Genomic DNA, 20379 nt, shown 5'->3' with positions numbered 1-20379 from the left:
GATTTTTCTTATGTTACCATCATTACTCGGGGCTTTTTCGCCCTCTGCTGTTTGGGAGTGCATGTTTTTCTTTACATAAACATCCAGCAGAGAGTGCTTGTATTGTAGCCATGATAACGACTTCTACATGCTTGAAATTGACGGCAGTATTGGGTAATGTTGTTTACCGTTTCATCCTGAACACCTGTATCTCGTTCGCTGTTCCATAATTTAGAAGTGTGCGGGGCTTGTAAATATTTCATTAACCTACCTGGTAGTGTAGGCTATACCATTGCATTGCATCTGAGCTGCCTGCCTGGCTGCCTGTGGCTAGAGCATCTTCTTTAGGATCGCAGATCGAGCTGAGCAGAGCTGAGCTGAGCTGAAGCTGAGAGCAGAGCGTGGGAGACAAAGAGAGGAAAAGCAGGCAAAGATGAACTTCACCAATCTCTGTGAGCTGCTGTGGACTGTCTATGATGAGCAGGACTCTGTTCTACAGCCCTTATGGGACCACCTGCGGCTGACCTACTCTGAGTCCATGAGGTCGCCTCTGTTCCCCGTTATCCTGACCGTCTCGTCCTACTTCATCCTCGTCCTACCTTACCTGGTGTGTGACATCATGGGGGACCGGTGGCCGGCCGTGCAGCGCTTCAGGATCCAGCCAGGTAAGCGGCCCACCCCCGCCATGCTGCTGCACTGCTCAGGTGTCACCTTACGCAACCACCTGCTCCTGGTCTTCCCCGCCACCGTGGCACAGTGGGCATGGAGGCCCCCCATCCCTCTGCCCGAGCGGGCCCCCACTCTGCTGGAGCTGGTGTCGGGGGTCATCGGGAACCTCTTGCTCTTCGACTTCCAGTACTTCATCTGGCACTTCCTGCACCACAACATCCGCTGGCTCTACGTGACCTTCCACGCCATCCACCACAAGTACATGGCGCCCTTCGCCCTGGCCACCCAGTGCCTGGGCGGGTGGGAGCTGGTCACGGTGGGCTTCTGGACCACCCTGAACCCGGTGGTGCTGAGGTGCCACCTGCTCACCACCTGGGTCTTCATGGTGGTCCACGTGTACGTGTCCGTGGAGGACCACTGCGGCTACGACTTCCCCTGGTCCACCTCGCGCCTCGTGCCCTTCGGAGTCTACGGGGGCCCCAGCAAGCACGACGTGCACCACCAGAAGCCCAACACCAACTTCGCGCCCCACTTCAGCCACTGGGACAAGATATTTGGCACGCATGCTGATTTCAGCTTTGCGAAAGCTTGTAATTAGGATGTAATAATGGCCGGCTTGTCCCCAAGAGCTATTGGCACAGTACCCACGGGCACCAACCATTTTTAACTAGTGATTGGGGCATCACACGTCACAAGCTTTAAAAGTTGTGTTCATAAAAGCGGTACCTGTGAGGTATAGTGCCACATTGGCTTAATATGGTCCTGAATCTAATATTACAATAATAACACAATAATGCTTTAACATCACAATAATAACACAATATAGATTGTTTTGGTGCATGATAATAGCATACTGAGTGTAAAATGTCAAGGACAAATGTAAGTCTCACTTGCAATGTGCGAAGTAAATTATTTACTATTATTTGCTATCAATGACCTGCATGGTAAATTTCTTCAAAAAGTGTATTGTTTTTTGTATTCTTATGGATATATCTACAACAATTACTGCAATATTTATTCATGTGTGATATTTAATAATTATTGTGAAAATCAAGCTTATCAAATCAGAAGAGGGCTGTGTTAACTTTTATGCATTAATGCAATATTTAATGATGTGTGATATTTAATGATTATTGTGATAATCAAGCTTATCAGAAGAGGGCTGTGTTAACTTAAATGCATTATCTGTGGCGCATGTGGCTTCTGCACAACCAAAGCTACTAGGTCCTGGATACTTCTTTTTCTGGACATTGCAAATGGACTGTGCACCCACGCTGTACCATGCAGCTCAGCTATATGATGACTCACTCTTGCACAATATTTATTACGAAGCACAGCAACAGTGTGTGTGTGTGTGTGTGTGTGCGCGTGTGTGCGTGCGTGCGTGTGAAAATATTAAGGTCACTGAAATGGCCACAAGCCACCCCCACTAGGACACCTTCTCCATGCTGGACTAACACTTTATTGGACTATTGTTGAAGTACCTTAATTTATTTCTAGTAGGCCTATTCTACGCACTACACTGCAACACTGGACAATCGTTGGGGTCACTAGAATCCATACAGTCTACCGCAAGTCATATTATCAGAGAGCTTTGTTGGTTTACTATGCTGTATTGTGGGTGGTTGGTTTACTGCCTACTTTATTGTGGCGTTTTTATTGCCATGCATATCATAACTTGTATATTATTTTGTGTAAACTGCTGAACACCTTAATTTTCTTCAGGATGTATAAAGTTACTCTGCACACTCAACTCCATGTCAGCCTGATTGTAGTAGAGTATTCTGTTTACAGGGCAATGCTTGGCAGATCAATGTTTTACTCATTTGGGTGCAATAATTCTGTAACCTATTATGGTTATACGAGAGTTTTGGTCATTGTTTTTTTTTTTTACCTTTAAAAGAATGCAAGATTGTAAAATTCCAAATTGTATTGTATGGCGCTCAGAATTCTGTCGAGCTTTCACTGTCCAAACATTCAACTCACACTGGCGTGTGACAATCGTGTTGGGAGAAACTAGTTTCAAAAGTAATTACATGTGTTTACTGTAATGCATTACTTTTTGATGTAACTAAGTAATATAAGGCATTACAGGGGGGAAGCTGTTATAGGCCTACCTTTTGGATGGGAGATGAAATAGCCATGACTCATGAGCTTGATTCACACTGTATATTGTGAAATCCATATTAAGTTATTTTGGTGAGAGTAACTTAAGTAATGCAAAAATAGTGCAATCAATTCCTTACCATTTTAATTATTGTAGTATTGTAGTGTAAGGGATTATTTTGAAAAGACAGTAACATGTAATCAGTAATGCATTAATGGATGAAGGAACTGGATACAATATATTGCAAACTATAAATGTAATTGTACTGTTTTCCTGCAGAAAAATGACCGCTAGGGGTCAACAGTATCACATTGGTTATGTTGTTACCACAATTATTATATCAGATTTTGCTTGCATGTTGAAACCCATACTTTTACATAGGCCTATACATATACATCATGCAAGACTTGCATTGGGCCTAGGCTGCTGGCCTCCAAATGATTTATTCCTATAAATGACCCACAGATCCACAGATGGTGGGAATGTCAACATGTTTTAGTTTTTAGCACTAGAGACTTGTGTTGTGTGAAGTCATCGCATCACATGTCCTGTTCCCAGCCGGTAGCAGCGGTGTTGGATCAGTGTGGAGTGGAGGCTGTCGGGGCATGGGATACAACAGCCAGCCAGCCATTTTACAATCCTAGCAGCAACGGGAATAATTTTCTGAAACCTTTGGATAACGGAGAAATTGCAATGGGTCAATGCGGTATAACATCTTCCAAGACCGTGCTGGTCTTTCTCAATCTTATTTTCTGGGTAAGTTCTACAGATGGTTTGCAGAACAACGATGCGTCAAACGATATGGCTTAGCACTACGCAGCAATTAGCCTATCCTATGCTTATCTGTTACATCTTGCCAGCTAGCCAGCTAACGGAGAGCTGCGCTCTGCGGCTTTCATAGACCAACTGTGTGATTGCATGGGTCACCCTTTCTTCAAATAATTGACGATGAAAACCCTTGTTAAATGTATGCTGTGTTTAATTCTTGCATCCATAATCACGTTTTGTCATCTGTTAGCATTGCGGACTAGCGTAACGTTTTGTCCTACCCTTTCGCTAAGGATAACAGGTCAACAAAAAAAACCCAACCTGCCTCTTTAGTTCGTATCCTTTGGGGTCTTCGATATTCTTGTTGATGAGGTTGTAGCATGTGAGTTTGGGTGTGTCACCTCTAAGTCGTTCTCTTGGTCATTAGACATTAGACGTAAATATTGTTAGCAGCATCGGTAATGTTATTCGGGGGGTTGTATTAGTCACAGACAGCAAGCTGTGTCCTCTGCTTTATCGATAAGAAGGGACAGACAGAGAGCAGAGGCAACTTACTCCTTTCTGTGACCCTGTAGTTCTAGTTCTAGGGCTATGTGGAAATTCCGAAGTCCCAACGTTCTGACTTGAGATTTCATTACAATGTTTCCGAAATGTGTTAGATCTAGACGTGGCGATGGGGCCTGTACCAATCCCTTGCCGAGTTGACACCTGCAGCAGCATCATACACAGAGCCAGTCAGCCACTGCAGAATGTATCAAATTAAGTCATATTTGACAACACTGTTGCAATGCAAACATTCCATCAGTTTTAGCCATGGCTTCCCCAATTTGCAGGGCTTGGCAGTATTGTCATTCATGTCTTTGTTATGGGCCTAACCGTATTTCTACCATAGCCTACTGACTTTTCAATAATATAACATACAAGCCTGTTGTTTGACCGACATTATATTTGATATGGAAACTCATGATCTTGGAATTGCTATTGGCAGTTGTATATTATCTTGAAACGAGGACTTATTAAACGTTAGCATGGGTTTTAAATGAAATTCCACTTTGGGGGGTTGCAGGGGGTGGGAGGCAGAGCCACCTCCCAGTCTCGATGTGGAGTGGTATTCCCCGTCGCGCGGAGTACCCTGCGAAACTAGGCCACTGCGGAGCTTTCAAAGCACCCCACTGTCTCGTATCGAGCGACTGTTGTTATGACGCTGTCCTTGTCATGTGTGGTATGCCATCGACGTATAGGGGATTACAACAACAAAATGGATTGTCATTACGAATGTGCTCTCAAGCCAGCCTGCGTTACAACAGAGCTAGGGTGTCACTGCAGGTTTAAGACCAAGCGATCAGATTCCACATTTGAATTTCACTGTAAAACAGGCAAGTTTGCAGCAAAGTGTACAGACTTAAAGGCAAAAGAAGGACATTTACACTTGGATTGCCAGATCTTTGTAGATTTGAAATTATTTCACTTAACCCCATAGGAGATAAGTTCATTTGTATTAGAAACCTAGTAGTTTGGGTTGGCCAATTGGCACATTGCAGCAACGAAAAAACAGGGCCTGTTTTAACTTCAACTCGACGTCCACTCAACTTTCAACTTTATTGTCCTCAAAAGGAGCGATTAAATGTGCAGCAAGACAACATAAACACATAAGCTATAGACAACAACTCACCAGCAGATAACACGGGACAGACATCAAGTGCAATTGGTTGCAAGATATTATTGGCCTTGGCCAAGTGTGCAGATGCAGTAAACAAGGCATTCAATAATGCTTTAACAAGTATAAACACACCAAATATAATTGTATACAATGCTTATTGCAACACAATACACATACTAGAAAATTACTCAAGTAGACAAAGGGTGTGGAGTGGAGTGGATTGCTTCATTCACACCCTTCCCTTGTACCATTCCTTGGTAGCCAGGCTATGCCCTCCTAGTGACGCAACACCTGCCTTCTAGTCAGGCCAGGAGCAATACACATAGTTCCTGAGCTCTGGAGAAATCAGAAACTTCACCCACCTTGTCGGGAACCAATCAACTTTGAGCATCTCCAACGGCCCTGGGTAGAGCTGTGTTCAAGCCAGTGACGTGGTTTAAGCAGAGACCTTTTATTGGGATTAAGAAAATGTTTGTTTTAAACTTTGGCATGGTCTTTTCTGGCCTTGACCAGTAGCAAACAGAGGGAGTCGGGTTAACCATGCTGTTTGGGAAACGTTATTCGTTATCTTCTTGGTCAGACCAACATCTCGGTACAAGATTTGAAAGTCGATAATCAGGCTAATTCCTTGGTGCTTTTAATATGTCTGAGAAGAAAATAAAGGGCCGCAACACTGTTAAATGCTCCCAAAGATTTAATTGCCAATTGACCTTTATTTTCTTCTCCGTTATCTTATGTTTGGTCCAGCACCTGTGCCACTGATGTGCGCGCATTCTTTGACTTTCTGGATTGCTTGTAATATGTGCCATCACGGTTACATACAAAGTACCTCAGTCTCAGTGTCCGCTGAGCTTGCCTTTGCTATGTCTAGTGGTGAGAACCGTAACGGATAGCTAGCTAGCGGATATGCTTTTGACCCTGTGCCAATGCCATATCTGTACAACTTCCTGCTTCTGACCCGGCCGCTGCAAGGGCCTAACTGACTTCCTGCGCTGTATTTGGGGCCTAATGGCTTCTTCACCTACAATGACCAGGCTACTGTTTTCTTTTTTTGTCCCAGTACAGAGCTAGAACTCAGCAGCAGTGACATGTATGCCGATAGTCAACAGTATTGCACTGCAGTTTCATCATTCCTTTGGCACATACCGGTAGCTTTGACCTTGGGCTTCTGATTGTTACAACGTCCTCCATATAGGACTTCATCCATTCGACTGCTATCTTCTGATGTTGGAGCCTATATGCATTAGATGTTAACGCTTAATACATCCACAATGCAAAGGCAATAGAATATAAGGAAGTTTACGACTGAAAAAAGATGGACAGTAATATCGTACCATTTATAATCGGGTCATTTTACGGGAAAATCAGACACTTTGGAGCCCAACGGAGACATATTATACTTATTATACATATTGTGTTATACTTGAATGTGTTTTTTAGTGGCAAGGTAGAATAGAACCCCAACTTGCATGAATCTGGTACCATTATAGAGGCAGAAACCAACTACGATTACCCATGGCAGTTTATTGGGCCTTACGAATGTATAATTTTTTATACGTACTAGCCTATGGCCAATCGTGTCAGTTGTATCTATGCAAACAAACTGCAAGCTTCTGTTTGTCAAGTAATACGTGTCATCGGAGGGCGCTCTCTGATTGGCCCCCTTGCTCAGGTTCCCTTGTTTAGGGCAGCTGCCATGCTGTCTTTGATATTGGAAGGATTGTTCAAAAGCCGCAGGGGATTTCCTGAGTCTGACTAGGGCTGCACAATATATCGAAAATGTATCGAAATCGCGATATCAAGAGTGGCAATATGGGTATCGCGAAAATGACCTAATTATCACGAACAAGTAAAACTTTTCTGTGCCGTCCAATCACTTGCTGATTGTCAACAAATGCGCAATAAGCCTGCCATGACCAAAGCCACGCCCCCCACACAGACCGACAAATTAGTGACAAGAAAAACACTCGGCTATATCTCTAAATAAATATTGTTTAAATATCGTTATCGAGGTATTTCATGCTGTTGGGTCAAAGACGTCCAAAATGAAATTGTCATTCAGTGTAACAGATACCTTCTGCTGACTGTAATTGTAAGAAACATGACTCTTTTTATTGATTTATTTTTCCAGTGAGTTCATGAAAGCCTCGGCTGTCATCCATTCACTTGAAACAATTTAAAAAATCATGTTTTTTTACAGTTACAGTCAGCAGAAGGTATCCGTTACACTGAATGGCAATTTCATTTTGGACGTCTTTGACCCTGTTATCGAGTATCGAGTGCATCCCTAGTCCTGACTCCTTTTCCTCCTGCTGTCTTGTCTTCATCTTCAGGCGGCGGCCGGCATCCTGTGCTACGTAGGAGCCTACGTGTTCATCACCTATGACGACTACGACCACTTCTTCGAGGACGTGTACACGCTGATCCCGGCGGTGGTCATCATCGCCGTGGGCGGGCTCCTCTTCCTCATCGGGCTCATCGGCTGCTGCGCCACCATCAGGGAGAGCCGCTGCGGACTGGCCACGGTCAGTGAACTGAACCTCATGATGCATTTATGCATCGTTTATTTGATTTGTTTTTAGTTATTTATGGTTTGGGGCAGAGTTGTATAAAGAAGAAGTGCAAGTACTCTTAAAGATTTCATTCCAGTACTACAACATGATATTACAAAGTTGAAACCATATATCATAGTCTCGTGTTGTATTTACATCTGTAAGCGTACTTCTACTTTTACTTTATACAACTCTGCTTTGGGGTGGGATACATGCATGCATACACCACAGCCGACAACAAGACTTTTTCATTTTATTTATGTTCATTGATGCTTTTGTAAGTGAGTCAGCAAAGAAGAGTTTAATACCATGGATGAAAAGCAAGTGCTACATGTAGAGAAGGGGAGTAGAGTTGCGCAGCCGGGACTCGAACTCGGACCTGTTGGGGTTGTAAACTAGGGCTCTGACCGCTACACCAAAGAGCTAGGCTCATTGGTGTGACAGTCAGAACACACCCACAAATCTGATGGTCACTCCATCACACAACATATATTACAGGACAGAACCTAAAATACTCAGTCCGAAGCCGTTACTGACAATGATTTCCATGAATATGTGTGTCCTGTCCTCCCACTCCACAGTTCGTCTTCATCCTGCTGCTGGTGTTTGTGACCGAGGTGGTGGTGGTGGTGCTGGGATACATCTACAGAGCAAAGGTGAGGCGCAGGCAGGGTTGCCAGATGAGACAGATGATTTCCAGCCCAAAAAATACTCAAAACCCTCCTGGAAGCACTAAATCCCACCCAATTTGAACTAAATCTTTTTTATTTCTATGACCATAAATCTGCTGGAAAAACCCGCCGAAAATGCCCTTTTTACCTGTTTTTACACGCAGGTGGTCATTCTAAACAGCCCAGTTCAGTTGGGCGCAGGCCCTTATTATTACCTCCGCCAAGGAGGTCATGTGATCTTTTTGTGTGTTTGGCTGTTCGTTAGTTAGTTCGCAATACATGCGTGTTACTGTCCACTAGAAGGCAGAGATGCGCTCTCTGAGGCCTCTTATAAATAATGCAGAGGTCCTTTCTCTAATACATGTAGAGAGTAAAGCGTAAATCCAAACCTGAACAAGGATTACAAGGATTTAATTTTCAGGGTTCCCACTGGTGCTTGAATTCCTTGAAAATGCTTGAATTTCAATTAGGTCGTGAAAATGCTTGACTGTTTGGTGAAGTGCTTGAAAATGCTTGAAATTTGTGTCAAGTCAAACTCAGTAAGCCAAATAATAGAAATAAATTGTTCAGGTACATCAAAAATCTGAGGGAGTGAGATGTCAGATGGGATTTGCCATTCGACACCCTAAAATTGATTAGAATGCAGGAAATTGCATCTTAAAAACACAACATTTTCTGGGGGAGGACCCCCACACCCCCTTCCCGCAACCTATTAAAGGTGCTGGAAAACTGAAAATTTGGTGCTTGAAAAGTGCTTGAATTTGTTCATGAAAAAGGTGTGGGAACCCTGCATTTTGTCACATGCATAGAAATACTATAAAGTACGGCATGCAGTGAAATGACAGTTGTCTGCCTGTTACTGAGCATACTGCGGGTGTGTGAGTGTAGGGGATAAAGTGCACTTGTGCTACGCTGCACTCTTGCTGGTGTGTAGCAGCAGTCAGCCCCTGTGCCGTGCCAGCTCAACACTACAGTACAGCTTTGGATTCAATCACCTCATAATAGACTGTGTTTGCCAAGGGTGGCACCTTCTTCTCTCCTCTCTCTCCACCTCTCCCCTCCTCTCTCTCTTCTCTCTCCTCTCTCTCCACCTCTCTCTCCTCTCTCTCCTCTCCTCCTCTCCCTGCTCCCTCCTCTCTCTCCTCTCCTCCTCTCTCTCCACCTCTCTCTCCTCTCTCTCCTCTCCTCCTCTCCCTCCTCTCTCCTCTCTCTCCTCTCCTCCTCTCTCCTCTCTCTCTCCCTGCTGCCGCTCTTTCTTCACTTTAAAGGAGACAGTGTTTGTAGTATTAGCATGTGTTATGTGTCAGGTTTTCTACCACGCACAAAATTGATATAAAATATGCATGGCAACGTATCCGTGCACAAAATGTGCACGCGTCGCGCACGTGTATCCTGCAGCAAGCATATCCTGGCCATCTTGTTTTGTATGGGCACCGTTAACATTAACATTGAGTCCTATGAGACCAGCTGGCGGCTAACTGGTCTCATAGGACTCAATGTTAACTGCTAGCTTAGAGGTTGAAAATACAGGAGAAAGGTAAAATCCAATCATTTAACTCAAGGAGAGGTGTAAAATAAGCTTATTTTCAAAAATGGGACAGTATCACTTAAAAGGTGCCATTGACGTTTACTGTATATTGGCACTTGACGTTGATGTTTGCAGTGGAGCATGGCTGCCTCGGGTTAAACAGATGGTGTGCTCGTTTCATTCGCAGGTGGAGGATGAGGTGAACAGGTCCATCAGGACCGTCTACAACGAGTACAATGGAACCAACACTGATGCCCCGAGCCGCGCCATCGACTACGTACAAAGACAGGTGAGCCTTTGGTGACATTTGACATCAGGTGACAGTTGTTTTAGTGGCTTTAGCTGAGGGCTGTTCCAACTAGAACATGGTTAAGTGATAAACCTGGCCAAGTTAACCTACAGGACGTGGTAAACCCACTGATGGATAGCCCACAGGTGTCATTCAGTTAAGAAAATGATGTGGAATATGTTAGCTGATTTACCACTACCTCAAGGTTATCTTAACCTGGGTAGCCACCTAGTCAGGGTGTTGGAATAGCCCCCTGGTTGACATCACCTCACTGCTGTGGCGTGAAGTGGAGATATCTCATAACATTATATTAGCAGACAAATGTATCCAAAGACACTTACAAAGAGGACATACAATGCAAGTAGAGTGTGGGCTGGATAAAGAGCACTTGTGTTGTCTTTGTATCTCTGTGGTGTTTGTGCTGGCCCTAGGCAACAGAGTTTCAGCTTTTTGTCTCCGGCCATTTGTGAGTTAAATATGTTAACAATGTTGTTTTATGCTGGCTACAGACGGGCAGCAGGTTTCTACTGTTTTCTTTTGGCCATTTGTAATCTAAATGTGTACTCCTCTCCTCCTCTCCCCTCCGCCAGCTCCACTGCTGTGGCATCCATGACTACTCGGACTGGCGGTTCACGCGTTGGTTTGAGGAGTCGCATAACAACAGCGTCCCGCTCAGCTGCTGTAAACCAAACGTCTACAACTGCACCGGCACCATGCTCCGCCCCCAAGACCTGTACCCTGAGGTCAGCACTAAGATGAATAAACACTTAACACTTGTGTACACATACACACACACACACACACACACACACACAGTACACACTACAGTACACACACACACACACACACCGTATCGGCAAGCTGCAGTGTTAAGCACTAGGGCTGGGTAAAATAATCGATTCAATCGATAATCGATCGATATCATTTAAAATTCACATAATCGATTCACAGGGCACAAAATCGATTTTTTTGCACTTTTTCTTTTTGTTCTTTTTGTTTCATTTAGGTCTATGGAAAATGCCCAGTAGGTATTAGTCAATTAGGCCTAGGCCTATTATTACAAATTAGCAATCTGTTAACACTGTCAAGCCATAGCCCTTTGACATTTTTATATAAAAATAGGCAACAGCATCTTTTGGGGGAAATCCTTGCACCAAGAAGAGAACGGATTGAATCGATTCTGAGTGAATCGAATCGAATCGAATTGAATCGTGATTAATCGATTCAAAGCCCTAAGAATCGAAATCGAATCGATACAGGAACATGGCTGCAATACCCAGCCCTATTAAGCACCACACACACACACACACACACACACACACACACACACACACACACACACACACACACACACACACACACACACACACACACACACACACACACCAGTGTTGGGAGTAACTCGTTACAAAAGTAACTAATTACTGTAATGCATTACCTTTTTGAGTAACGCAGTAATGTAACTGATTACAGGGGGGGAAATCGGTAATATGTCCTCGTTACAATGCAAGTAACTTGCACATTACAAAGCATTTTTTTCACCTAAATTTTGTGTGGGTATTTTGTTTTCTTTATACAATGTTCGCGGATCACCGCGAGATCAGCTATTGCCTACGATAGCCTACGTCCGCACAGAGATTTTAAAGTTTCATGCAGAACATTGCTTCCTCTTTCACGCTTCGTCTCTCAAAATGGCAGGCTGACAAAGGATGACCGATCCAGAAGATCCAGCTTGCTCGTTTTCAAGATGGGTATATGCCCACTACTTTGACTCCATTGAAAATAAGGACGCCAAGAACATTTAAGTTAAATGCACACTGTACTTGAAACCCAAACCGCTTTCCACGTCGAAAAACAGTAGCCTACAAACAATTTGACGATTTGAAGAGGTGCCATAGCACCACCAAATTAGTCAGGAAAGGAGGGGATGCATCCCATTCGCACGAGACAGGGACACGGCAGGGTAGGCTATCCGAGGGGGGGGATGAGTATGTTGCACTCCCCTCACTTTTGTTCAACTAAACATCACTAAAATTTAAATAAATCAATTTGAAATAAAATATTATAGGCCTCTTGGCTCATTAATGCTTATTATATTTCATTGTAGCTTCAGCTGTACTTATCAAGCCTCAACTCCACTATCGTCCTTGGCATTGTTCAACAACGTTTATGACAAAATCTGGCGCATGTGGGGGGTTGGGGGGTTGGACATAAAAAAAAGAAATTGAAAAAAAAATCGAAAAAAAAAAAAAAAATCCGACCGGACGATGACCAAACCTGACAACCAACCGGAACCAAACTTTTATTTTTCTTAGGCCTTATTGTATGTGGATAATACGCAATTCCTGAAAATGTTGGTTTTCAGTCTGCAGGCTTCCAAAACGACTTGTGGATGGCAGGTGAAAGTCATGCCACTTCATAGATTTGCACTGTAGATTGCCAAATCCTTATTTCCAGTCATTTTGGCTAAAGTAACTAAAAGTAATGCAAAAGTAGTGTAATGCCTTACTTTTTAAAAAAAGTAATGTTGTAATGTAAGGCATTACTTTTAAATGACAGTAACATGTAATAAGTAGTGCATTACAGTTTTAGAGTAACTTTCCCAACAGTGCACACACGCAGCTTAAGCTTTAACACAAGTTTGGCACTCTTATTTGGATCGTCACACAGATCCAAACATTATTGGAAATATCCTGCAGGGTGGCAAGTGTGGTCATATAAAAATAAGTAAATATGACATCTCAGTCTCCAAATGGACGAGCTCCCTGTTTGGCACACACACAGGCCAATGACTTTTTAGTACCAGTAGTACACGTCAGGGTGGAGCAAGCACTACTAATGCCACTATTCTATGAATTACATGTTTTTGCATATTCATTGCAGTACATTAGTTATCAATTACTAATTAATAGAGATGCACCGGATCCTGATTTTAAGGATCCTGCCGGATACCGGATCTACCGCTTAAAATTCTGCCGGATCCAGAACCAGGATCCAGATACCAGATCCTCCGAAAGGTTTGAAACATATAGCCTACACGAACACGCGGGCCCTTTTTATTACGTTGGCTCAAACTATTTTTTAGACTCATTGGCTTACTGCCACACTGCCTGCAACGGCCGCTTCCAAAGGGCTTTCACTCCATGCAGCGATTGGGGTTGTGAAAGACTGACTGAAAAGCCTAGGCTACGTAAAAAGTAGAGATGCCCCAGATCCTGATTTTTACGTACCTGCCGGATACCGGATCCACTGCTTAAAGCGATGGTTCGGAGTAGAATCACCCTAATGCCATTTGAACCGTGACACCCATCCACCTTTACACCCGAAGTGTTTTCTGCCGCAGGCTTACATCAACAGAGTTGCCGTGTTATTCGATGTTTATTCCGGATAGCTTGACTCAAGCGCATATGGATACTGGGCACCGTCTCCAAACTTTCCCCACAAAAATAACATGTCATGACACCAAACTTCTACAGTATAACAAATGTGGTTTGTACTCACAAAAAGATGAATTTGAAACTTTGTACATAGTCCAGGAGTTTCTTAGTAACAACACACGAGACGATTAGCTTTTCTGCTGCTAAACATCCGTCGACGTCACTTCCTCCAGCTGGGACTTTGTTGATGGAAACAAATACACGTGAGTCCGGAAGGCGGAAAACTCAAAAAGACAGCTTGCGCTACAACTAGAAATTAACCACTTCGGATTTAAATTTTACCACGTTTAATAAATAGAAGACGATGCCACACTCGTGCATATATCCTGGCTGTGGACTAAAACACAAACCTTACAATAAGTGGACAGTCCCAGCTGGAGGAAGTGACGTCGACGGATGTTTAGCAGCAGAAAAGCTAATCGTCTCGTGTGTTGTTACTAATAAACTCCTGGACTATGTACAACGTTTCAAATTCATCTTTTTGTGAGTACAAACCACATTTGTTATACTGTAGAAGTTTGGTGTCATGACATGTTATTTTTGTGGGGAAAGTTTGGAGACGGTGCCCAGTATCCATATGCGCTTGAGTCAAGCTATCCGGAATAAACATCGAATAACACGGCAACTCTGTTGATGTAAGCCTGCGGCAGAAAACACTTCGGGTGTAAAGGTGGATGGGTGTCACGGTTCAAATGGCATTAGGGTGATTCTACTCCGAACCATCGCTTTAAGATCCTGCCGGACCCTGTGAAAAACCCTATTATCCTGCCGCAACCGGATCTTGGATCCGGTGCATCTCTACTAATTAATGTATAGGCATTAGCTGGGGTTGTACCACATTGACATCTGAGCCCAAAAAAAGCGTCATTGACCCTACACACACACACACACACACACACACACACAGACACACACACACACACAGACACAAACACACAGTAACGCCCATGTCTTCTGCTTCCGTGTGCAGGGTTGTGAAGCGCTTGTTGTGAAGAAGCTGAAGGAGATCATGATGTACGTGATCTGTGCTGCGCTCACCTTCGCTTTAATACAGGTACACTACACACTACTTTCATAAAGCCTGCTGTTCTGCAATCAGACTACTCGAACTCAAACTGAGCTAAGACAGACTGCCAGTGCGTGCGTGCGTGCGTGCGTGCGTGTGTGCTTACCATCCTGTCATACACATGTCACTTGTTGTCTTGATGTGTTTTGGCTTTGTGTCCCCCCACTGTTACCAAGTGGTTACGAGGTGTAGCTGGAGCAGTCAGATAGGAGAAGAGGGCGGAAGGCAGGCAGGCAGGCAGGCAGGCAGGCAGGCAGGCAGGTAAAGAGACGGGCACTGACACTGAGGCAGGAGTAGCCGAGATGGAAACGGAGGCACAACACTTAAACAAAAATATCAGAAACAACATATATGGAGCTCGTGGCACAACTCGAAGGGGATTGAAATATCCTTTTAAGACCACCATTGGATTACATGCTACAATTTTCGGCTAAAAACGCTGTTGAGGTCCCATGAAATCAGGGGAAGTGACGTCACTTTAAAGCTCCATGACCGAACGACAGAACAGCCCGAGGAGAACACGGAAACTGGGACGGGGACAGGCAGAGGAGAAGAGAAGAGAAGAGAAGAGTCCGAAACTGTGATCGGAGAAGGCAGAAGGTGGAGGCATATAGGAGCGGGACTCTAAACTAGGTCCTTCGTCCGGACGTGCCTACGTCACTAGTGATGCTCGTCCTCGTTGCCGAACTGCAGTGGGCGCTGCACTGGGACTCACTAGTTTCAAACAAGCGATTTAGGGTTAAGGTTAGGGTTAGGGTTAGGTTTAGGGTTAAGGTTAGGGACGGTATGGACGGTTGTCATGGCGACGAATCAAATGTCGTCGGCAACAAGGATGCACATCGCTATTGTGACGTAGGCACGTAATGCCGCCTCTGGACGAAACAGCCTAGAATTTCATTGTACCATATAGGAACAGGAGTCTGGGTCTGAGGCACACAGACGGGGCAACAGAGACAGAAGCAGAGCCAAGATAGGGGACGGACACAAGAGCAGAGAGTCAGGGAGAGACACACACACACACACACACACACACACACACACACACACACATACGCACACACACTCCACATTGACCTCATTGTGTCAGCGCGCTGTGCCTTCAGTCAGACAGACGCGGCCAGACAGGAGACAATGGGTGCACTCCAAAATGCACACTCCTCCCGTCCTCCACTTGTGCTTGTGGCCTCGCCCCACCTCTGTGGAGAGAAAACAGTTAAGTGTCAGTCTAGCATACCACAACAACTTTTGGGGCACCTGTTTTTCAGTCACCATCCCAATTGCAAATGAGAAATGACGTCAGAATTGTGCTTTTGGCAAGATATCGAATACATTTTCTGTCGTCACTGAACTCATCATGAGATCACAAGCAGGCAAGTGAGCAAGGGAGGACGGAAGTCTGCATATTGGAGTCCACCCCCTGCCACATCTTACTGCCACATCTTGAAGAGAGGCAGGAGATACAGGAGGAGAGGAAAGGAAAGGATGCGAGAATGGTGGGGGTGGGGGTGGGGGTGGGGGTGGAGGGGTGGGTTGATGGGAGAAGAGTTCGGTAAGAAGGGAGAAGGGTGGGAGGAGGACATAGACGATAACAGAAAAGAGAAGAGAGGGGGTGGAGGAGAGGAGGACAAGACAAGCCAGGGTGAAAGAGAAGAGTTCATGACTCATAAGGGGACATAAGGACCCAGCTGGCTATCAGGCAGACAAAAACAAAAACACACAAACCCAGTTGGCTCTAGTAGTCTCCCATGTCTGCTGCTCCTCCAGAGAGGCAGCTTAACACAAAAGGCTGTTATCACGCAAGGCCATTATTCAGGAGGGGCTTATGCTATCTACTGAGTAGTACAGAGGCCTTGTGCTATCTACCGAGTAGTACCCAAGGAGGATAACAAGAGGCCTTATGCTATCTGCCGAGTAGTAGGCTACCCAAGGAGGATAACAAGTGTCAGTCCCTTGACTGGCTTTGGAGGCGAGCATACTAAGAAGATGGTTCAGTTGTAAACCTGATTAAGTTAACCTTGGGGGTAGTAGAGGTAAATAATCTATTAGAAGAGCCTTTTTCTGAGCTAAATTAAGGCTGTAGGTTATCGATTATTAGGTTTGCCTATTGTTAGGTTTACCCCCTAAATTTCCTCCTGAATTTCCCCTCTGGGATCAATAAAGTTACTCTGCTCTACTCTGTAAGGTTTTTCTGTAGGTGAGGGTCTGTTAGTCCAGAATTCTGCCGTGGGGTAGAACAGGGCTATGGGCTTGATGTCTTATTTCTTGTTGTTTCTTCAGATACATACGTAGTTAAAGACAAAGCTATCGTGTGGACAATGCTTTATGTCAGTGTTTCCCAACCTTTTTTGTCTCGCGTACCCCCTAAACCTCTTTGTTGTGCTATGAGTACCCCCTAATTCATGTTCTATATCGCTTTCTCTGTCCTGATGTGACTGCTCCATACATTTGTTATAATAATAACATCTTTCCAAGTACCCCCTGCAGTGTGCTCGCGTACCCCTAGTGGTACACGTACCCCAGGTTAAGAACCACTGCTTCATGTTATGGACACATCCCCAGGAAACTAGGGATGGCACAAACCGCACCGAAAACCGAAACCGTATAATTCACACACATACCGAACCGAACCGCGCAATCCATCGCAATCCGCAATTCATGTACTGCTCAGAAAAATATGTAAAACAGAGATTCTAGGAGTATCTTACCCAGTCTCTCTGATTAAAACATTAGCGTATAAGACCAAATCAGAGGATGACAATTAAAATCACACCATTTTCACATTATAAGCCTATACAAACCATATGTAGGATATTTAATGATAAGTCTGATTCTATTAGCCAGTGCACCTTTTATCATGAACAAAAAAAAAGAACCGTAGAGAACCGAAAACCGTGACCTTGACACCGCGATATGAACCGAACCGTGAATTTTGTGAACAGTACCACCCCTATAGGAAACTAACTGTTTGTTCAGGTCAAATGCGACCAACACGAACCGGTTGCCGAGGTTGCCACACAAATATGTAACTTACTTGGCCTTCTCCAGAGGTTAATTTCTCGAAACCATAGTTGCTAGCTAAGTTAGCTACTTTGTTCTTTGCAATGCAATTTCCTATTGACAACTACCGAAGTTGCTAACTGACTAACAACTACGCTTTCGAGAAACGCACCCCAAAGGGCTGTTGTAGGATAGGGCAGGGCTGTGGGCTTGATTGCTCGTTTCTTATCGTTTGTTGACATAGAGGAAGGAAGTGAGCTCAAGTTCATATCAGACTTGTGTGACTGAGAGAACACCATTGTTTGTTTTTGTTGTGATTGAGGCAGTGTATGGTTGGGCAGTGCAGTGCATTGCAGTGCAGTGTGACACAGGGCGATGCAGAGTCAGTGTACAAGTCAAGTCAAGTCAGCTTTTATTGTCACTTTCATACTATGCACAAGACATACAAGGAGATATGAAATTACGTTTTCTCTCTATAACATGCCAGGGCAAGACATATACAAACTGACATAAAGTGCAGACAGGAGAGGTAACAGTGATGGACTGGTAACAATGGACAATAATAAATACAGTATAAATTAACAGTTAACATTTAACATTGAACACTGAACATTTAACATTGAACATGTAACAAAGATAAGATAGATAACTAAGAAGAAGACACTACAATAATAGAAATAATAGTGAAGTCCAGTACAGTACAATAACAATACTCAGTGTAGTGCAATGTGTTGCTGTGTAGGGAATAAAGGGCAGGGCAATGCGATCCAGTGCAGACTAGAGCAGCGGGAGCCGTGAAACCTGTCTCATGAATACGCTTGAAATGAATACACTTCTGGAGCCGAAATGAATACTCTTCTGGCTTGAAATGGCTGCACAGTCAGAGACTACAGCCCACACACAGCGTGATCATTTCATCTGGGGTGGCGGCGCGCATGCATGCACACACGCACATACACACACACACACACACACACACACACACACACACACACACACACACACACACACACACACACACACACACACACACACACACACACACACATACACACACACTCACAGCTTGACGCAAAGTCTCCTTTTCCTGTACATTAAGCAGCAGGAGTGATCAGTGCAGCTTCCTTGGCTATTACTGACACCCTATAATGACACTGACTGCATCGGCAAAATGAATGACCTCATCGTCCGTCCCAATTGGTCAGTCCTTTAGAGATACATACTCGCTCGCTCATCTCCATGTGAAACAGCAAGGCCTAGAAGTGGACGTTTAGGCTCAGGCTGCATGCATTGTATTGCATCGTGATCTTCTGCAGTTCTGGGTGTGTGAGTGTGAGGGGTCTCTGACACATAAGGAGATAAAGGTAGTGTAGTGGTGCGAGTGTAGGTGGCGTGTATGTTATTATATTGTAATACTCTGCAGTTCTTGTGTTGAGCAGCAGCTTCTCACAGGTGAGGAGATGTGCAGTAAGTAGTGTGTGAGCAGTGTTGCCAGATTGGGTGGGTGCCCGGGAAAAATTGGCCATTTGTGTTTTTTTTTTCAGCTGTTTTGGGCCCATAGAAGTCAATGTAATTTGTAGAATTTGGGCGGAATTTGGCGGTTTTTGAGAAGCTTTTGGGCGGGATTTGGTCAGACACATCTGGCAACACTGTGAGTGTCTGTAGGCTGTCTGTGTTGTATTGTATTGTGGTTTCTACAGGCATGAGGAGAGCACAGTGTGTGTGGGTGTAGTAGGTTATCTGCATCGTATTGTGATATTGAGCTTTCTAACACAGATGAGGAGAAAGTAGTGTGGGTGAGGGTTGCCTGCCATTTCATTGGTACAGTATTGTAATTTTCAGCCGTTCTGGCTGTGTGGACTCATTGGCTTCCACGTGCAGATGAGAGAGTGATGCTTGAAACAGGCTCTCGGTGTACTCTCCTGTTGGCCCGCCGGCAAAGGGGTCAGTTGTCCCGGGCCCAGAGAATAGAGGGGCCCAGAACTGGGACCTCATTACATTGTAGGTATGGAGGTGGGGGCCTTTTCAGATGCTTTTGTCTCGGGCCCAGCAAAAGCTGTCAGTGGTCCTGTGCTCTCGAGTACAGGCTCTCAGCTAAGTGTGTGTGTGTGTGTGTGTGTGTGTGTGTGTGTGTGTGTGTGTGTGTGTGTGTGTGTGTGTGTGTGTGTGTGTGTGTGTGTGTGTGTGTGTGTGTGTGTGTGTGTGTGTGTGTTAGAGCTTAGGAGCTCCTGCTGCGTTGCTGTGAAGTGTGTGTGTGGGCGTTCACTCTTGATCCGTGCCCTCCTCCCTCCCCTGTATGCGTATGTGTTTGTTTTTATTTGTGTGTGTGTGTGTGTGTGTGTTTGTTTTTATTTGTGTGTGTGTGCGTGTGTGTGTGTGTGTGTGTGTGTGTGTGTGTGTTTGTTTTTATTTGTGTGTGTGTGTGTGTGCGCGTGCGCGTGTATTGTTGACATGTTTGTGGCAGATGGGGCATGGAGTTTTTACTTGGCCTTCTCCAGAGGTTAATTTCTCGAAACCATAGTTGCTAACTAAGTTAGCTACTTTGTTTTTTGCAATGTTTTTGCAATGAGTTTTTCATTTGTCTTTGTATTTCATAGCTGACTAACATGAGGGTGGATGTGAATCTGCTCACGATCTACTGTACATGACCGCTCTG

General features: G+C 44.5%; 2 protein-coding genes across 4 annotated transcripts in view; both read left to right on the top strand.

The window, feature by feature from the left end:
* Positions 1-412: 412 nt before the first annotated feature.
* On the top strand, positions 413-1246 carry ch25hl1.2 (cholesterol 25-hydroxylase like 1, tandem duplicate 2). The gene has a single exon (XM_063197886.1). It carries the CDS (start codon positions 413-415, stop codon positions 1244-1246), a length of 834 nt encoding a protein of 277 aa, XP_063053956.1.
* A 1724-nt stretch (positions 1247-2970) lies between these two features.
* The window catches only part of tspan3a (tetraspanin 3a), a 42934-nt gene continuing 25525 nt past the window's right edge, over positions 2971-20379 (top strand). Inside the window, exons 1-6 of one of the 3 annotated variants that reach the window (XM_063197725.1) lie at positions 2980-3511; positions 7517-7708; positions 8317-8391; positions 10122-10223; positions 10814-10966; positions 14631-14930. In XM_063197725.1, coding sequence (XP_063053795.1) covers positions 3299-3511; positions 7517-7708; positions 8317-8391; positions 10122-10223; positions 10814-10966; positions 14631-14738 — 843 coding nt within the window. In that variant the 5' untranslated portion in view covers positions 2980-3298 and the 3' untranslated portion in view covers positions 14739-14930. Of the gene's footprint in view, positions 3512-7516; positions 7709-8316; positions 8392-10121; positions 10224-10813; positions 10967-14630; positions 14931-20379 lie in introns of those variants that run through there. The other 2 variants (XM_063197723.1, XM_063197724.1) reach the window with 2 other exon arrangements.

Source organism: Engraulis encrasicolus, chromosome 4, assembly GCF_034702125.1.
Source record: "Engraulis encrasicolus isolate BLACKSEA-1 chromosome 4, IST_EnEncr_1.0, whole genome shotgun sequence".
Lineage (NCBI taxonomy): Eukaryota > Metazoa > Chordata > Actinopteri > Clupeiformes > Engraulidae > Engraulis > Engraulis encrasicolus.
The sequence above is the reverse complement of the archived record's forward strand: the minus strand, read 5'-3'. Positions and strand labels throughout refer to the sequence as shown.

Bases quoted from the DNA above. Each gene is read 5' to 3' on its own strand.
- ch25hl1.2 (XM_063197886.1), top strand. From the start codon at position 413: ATGAACTTCACCAATCTCTGTGAGCTGCTGTGGACTGTCTATGATGAG.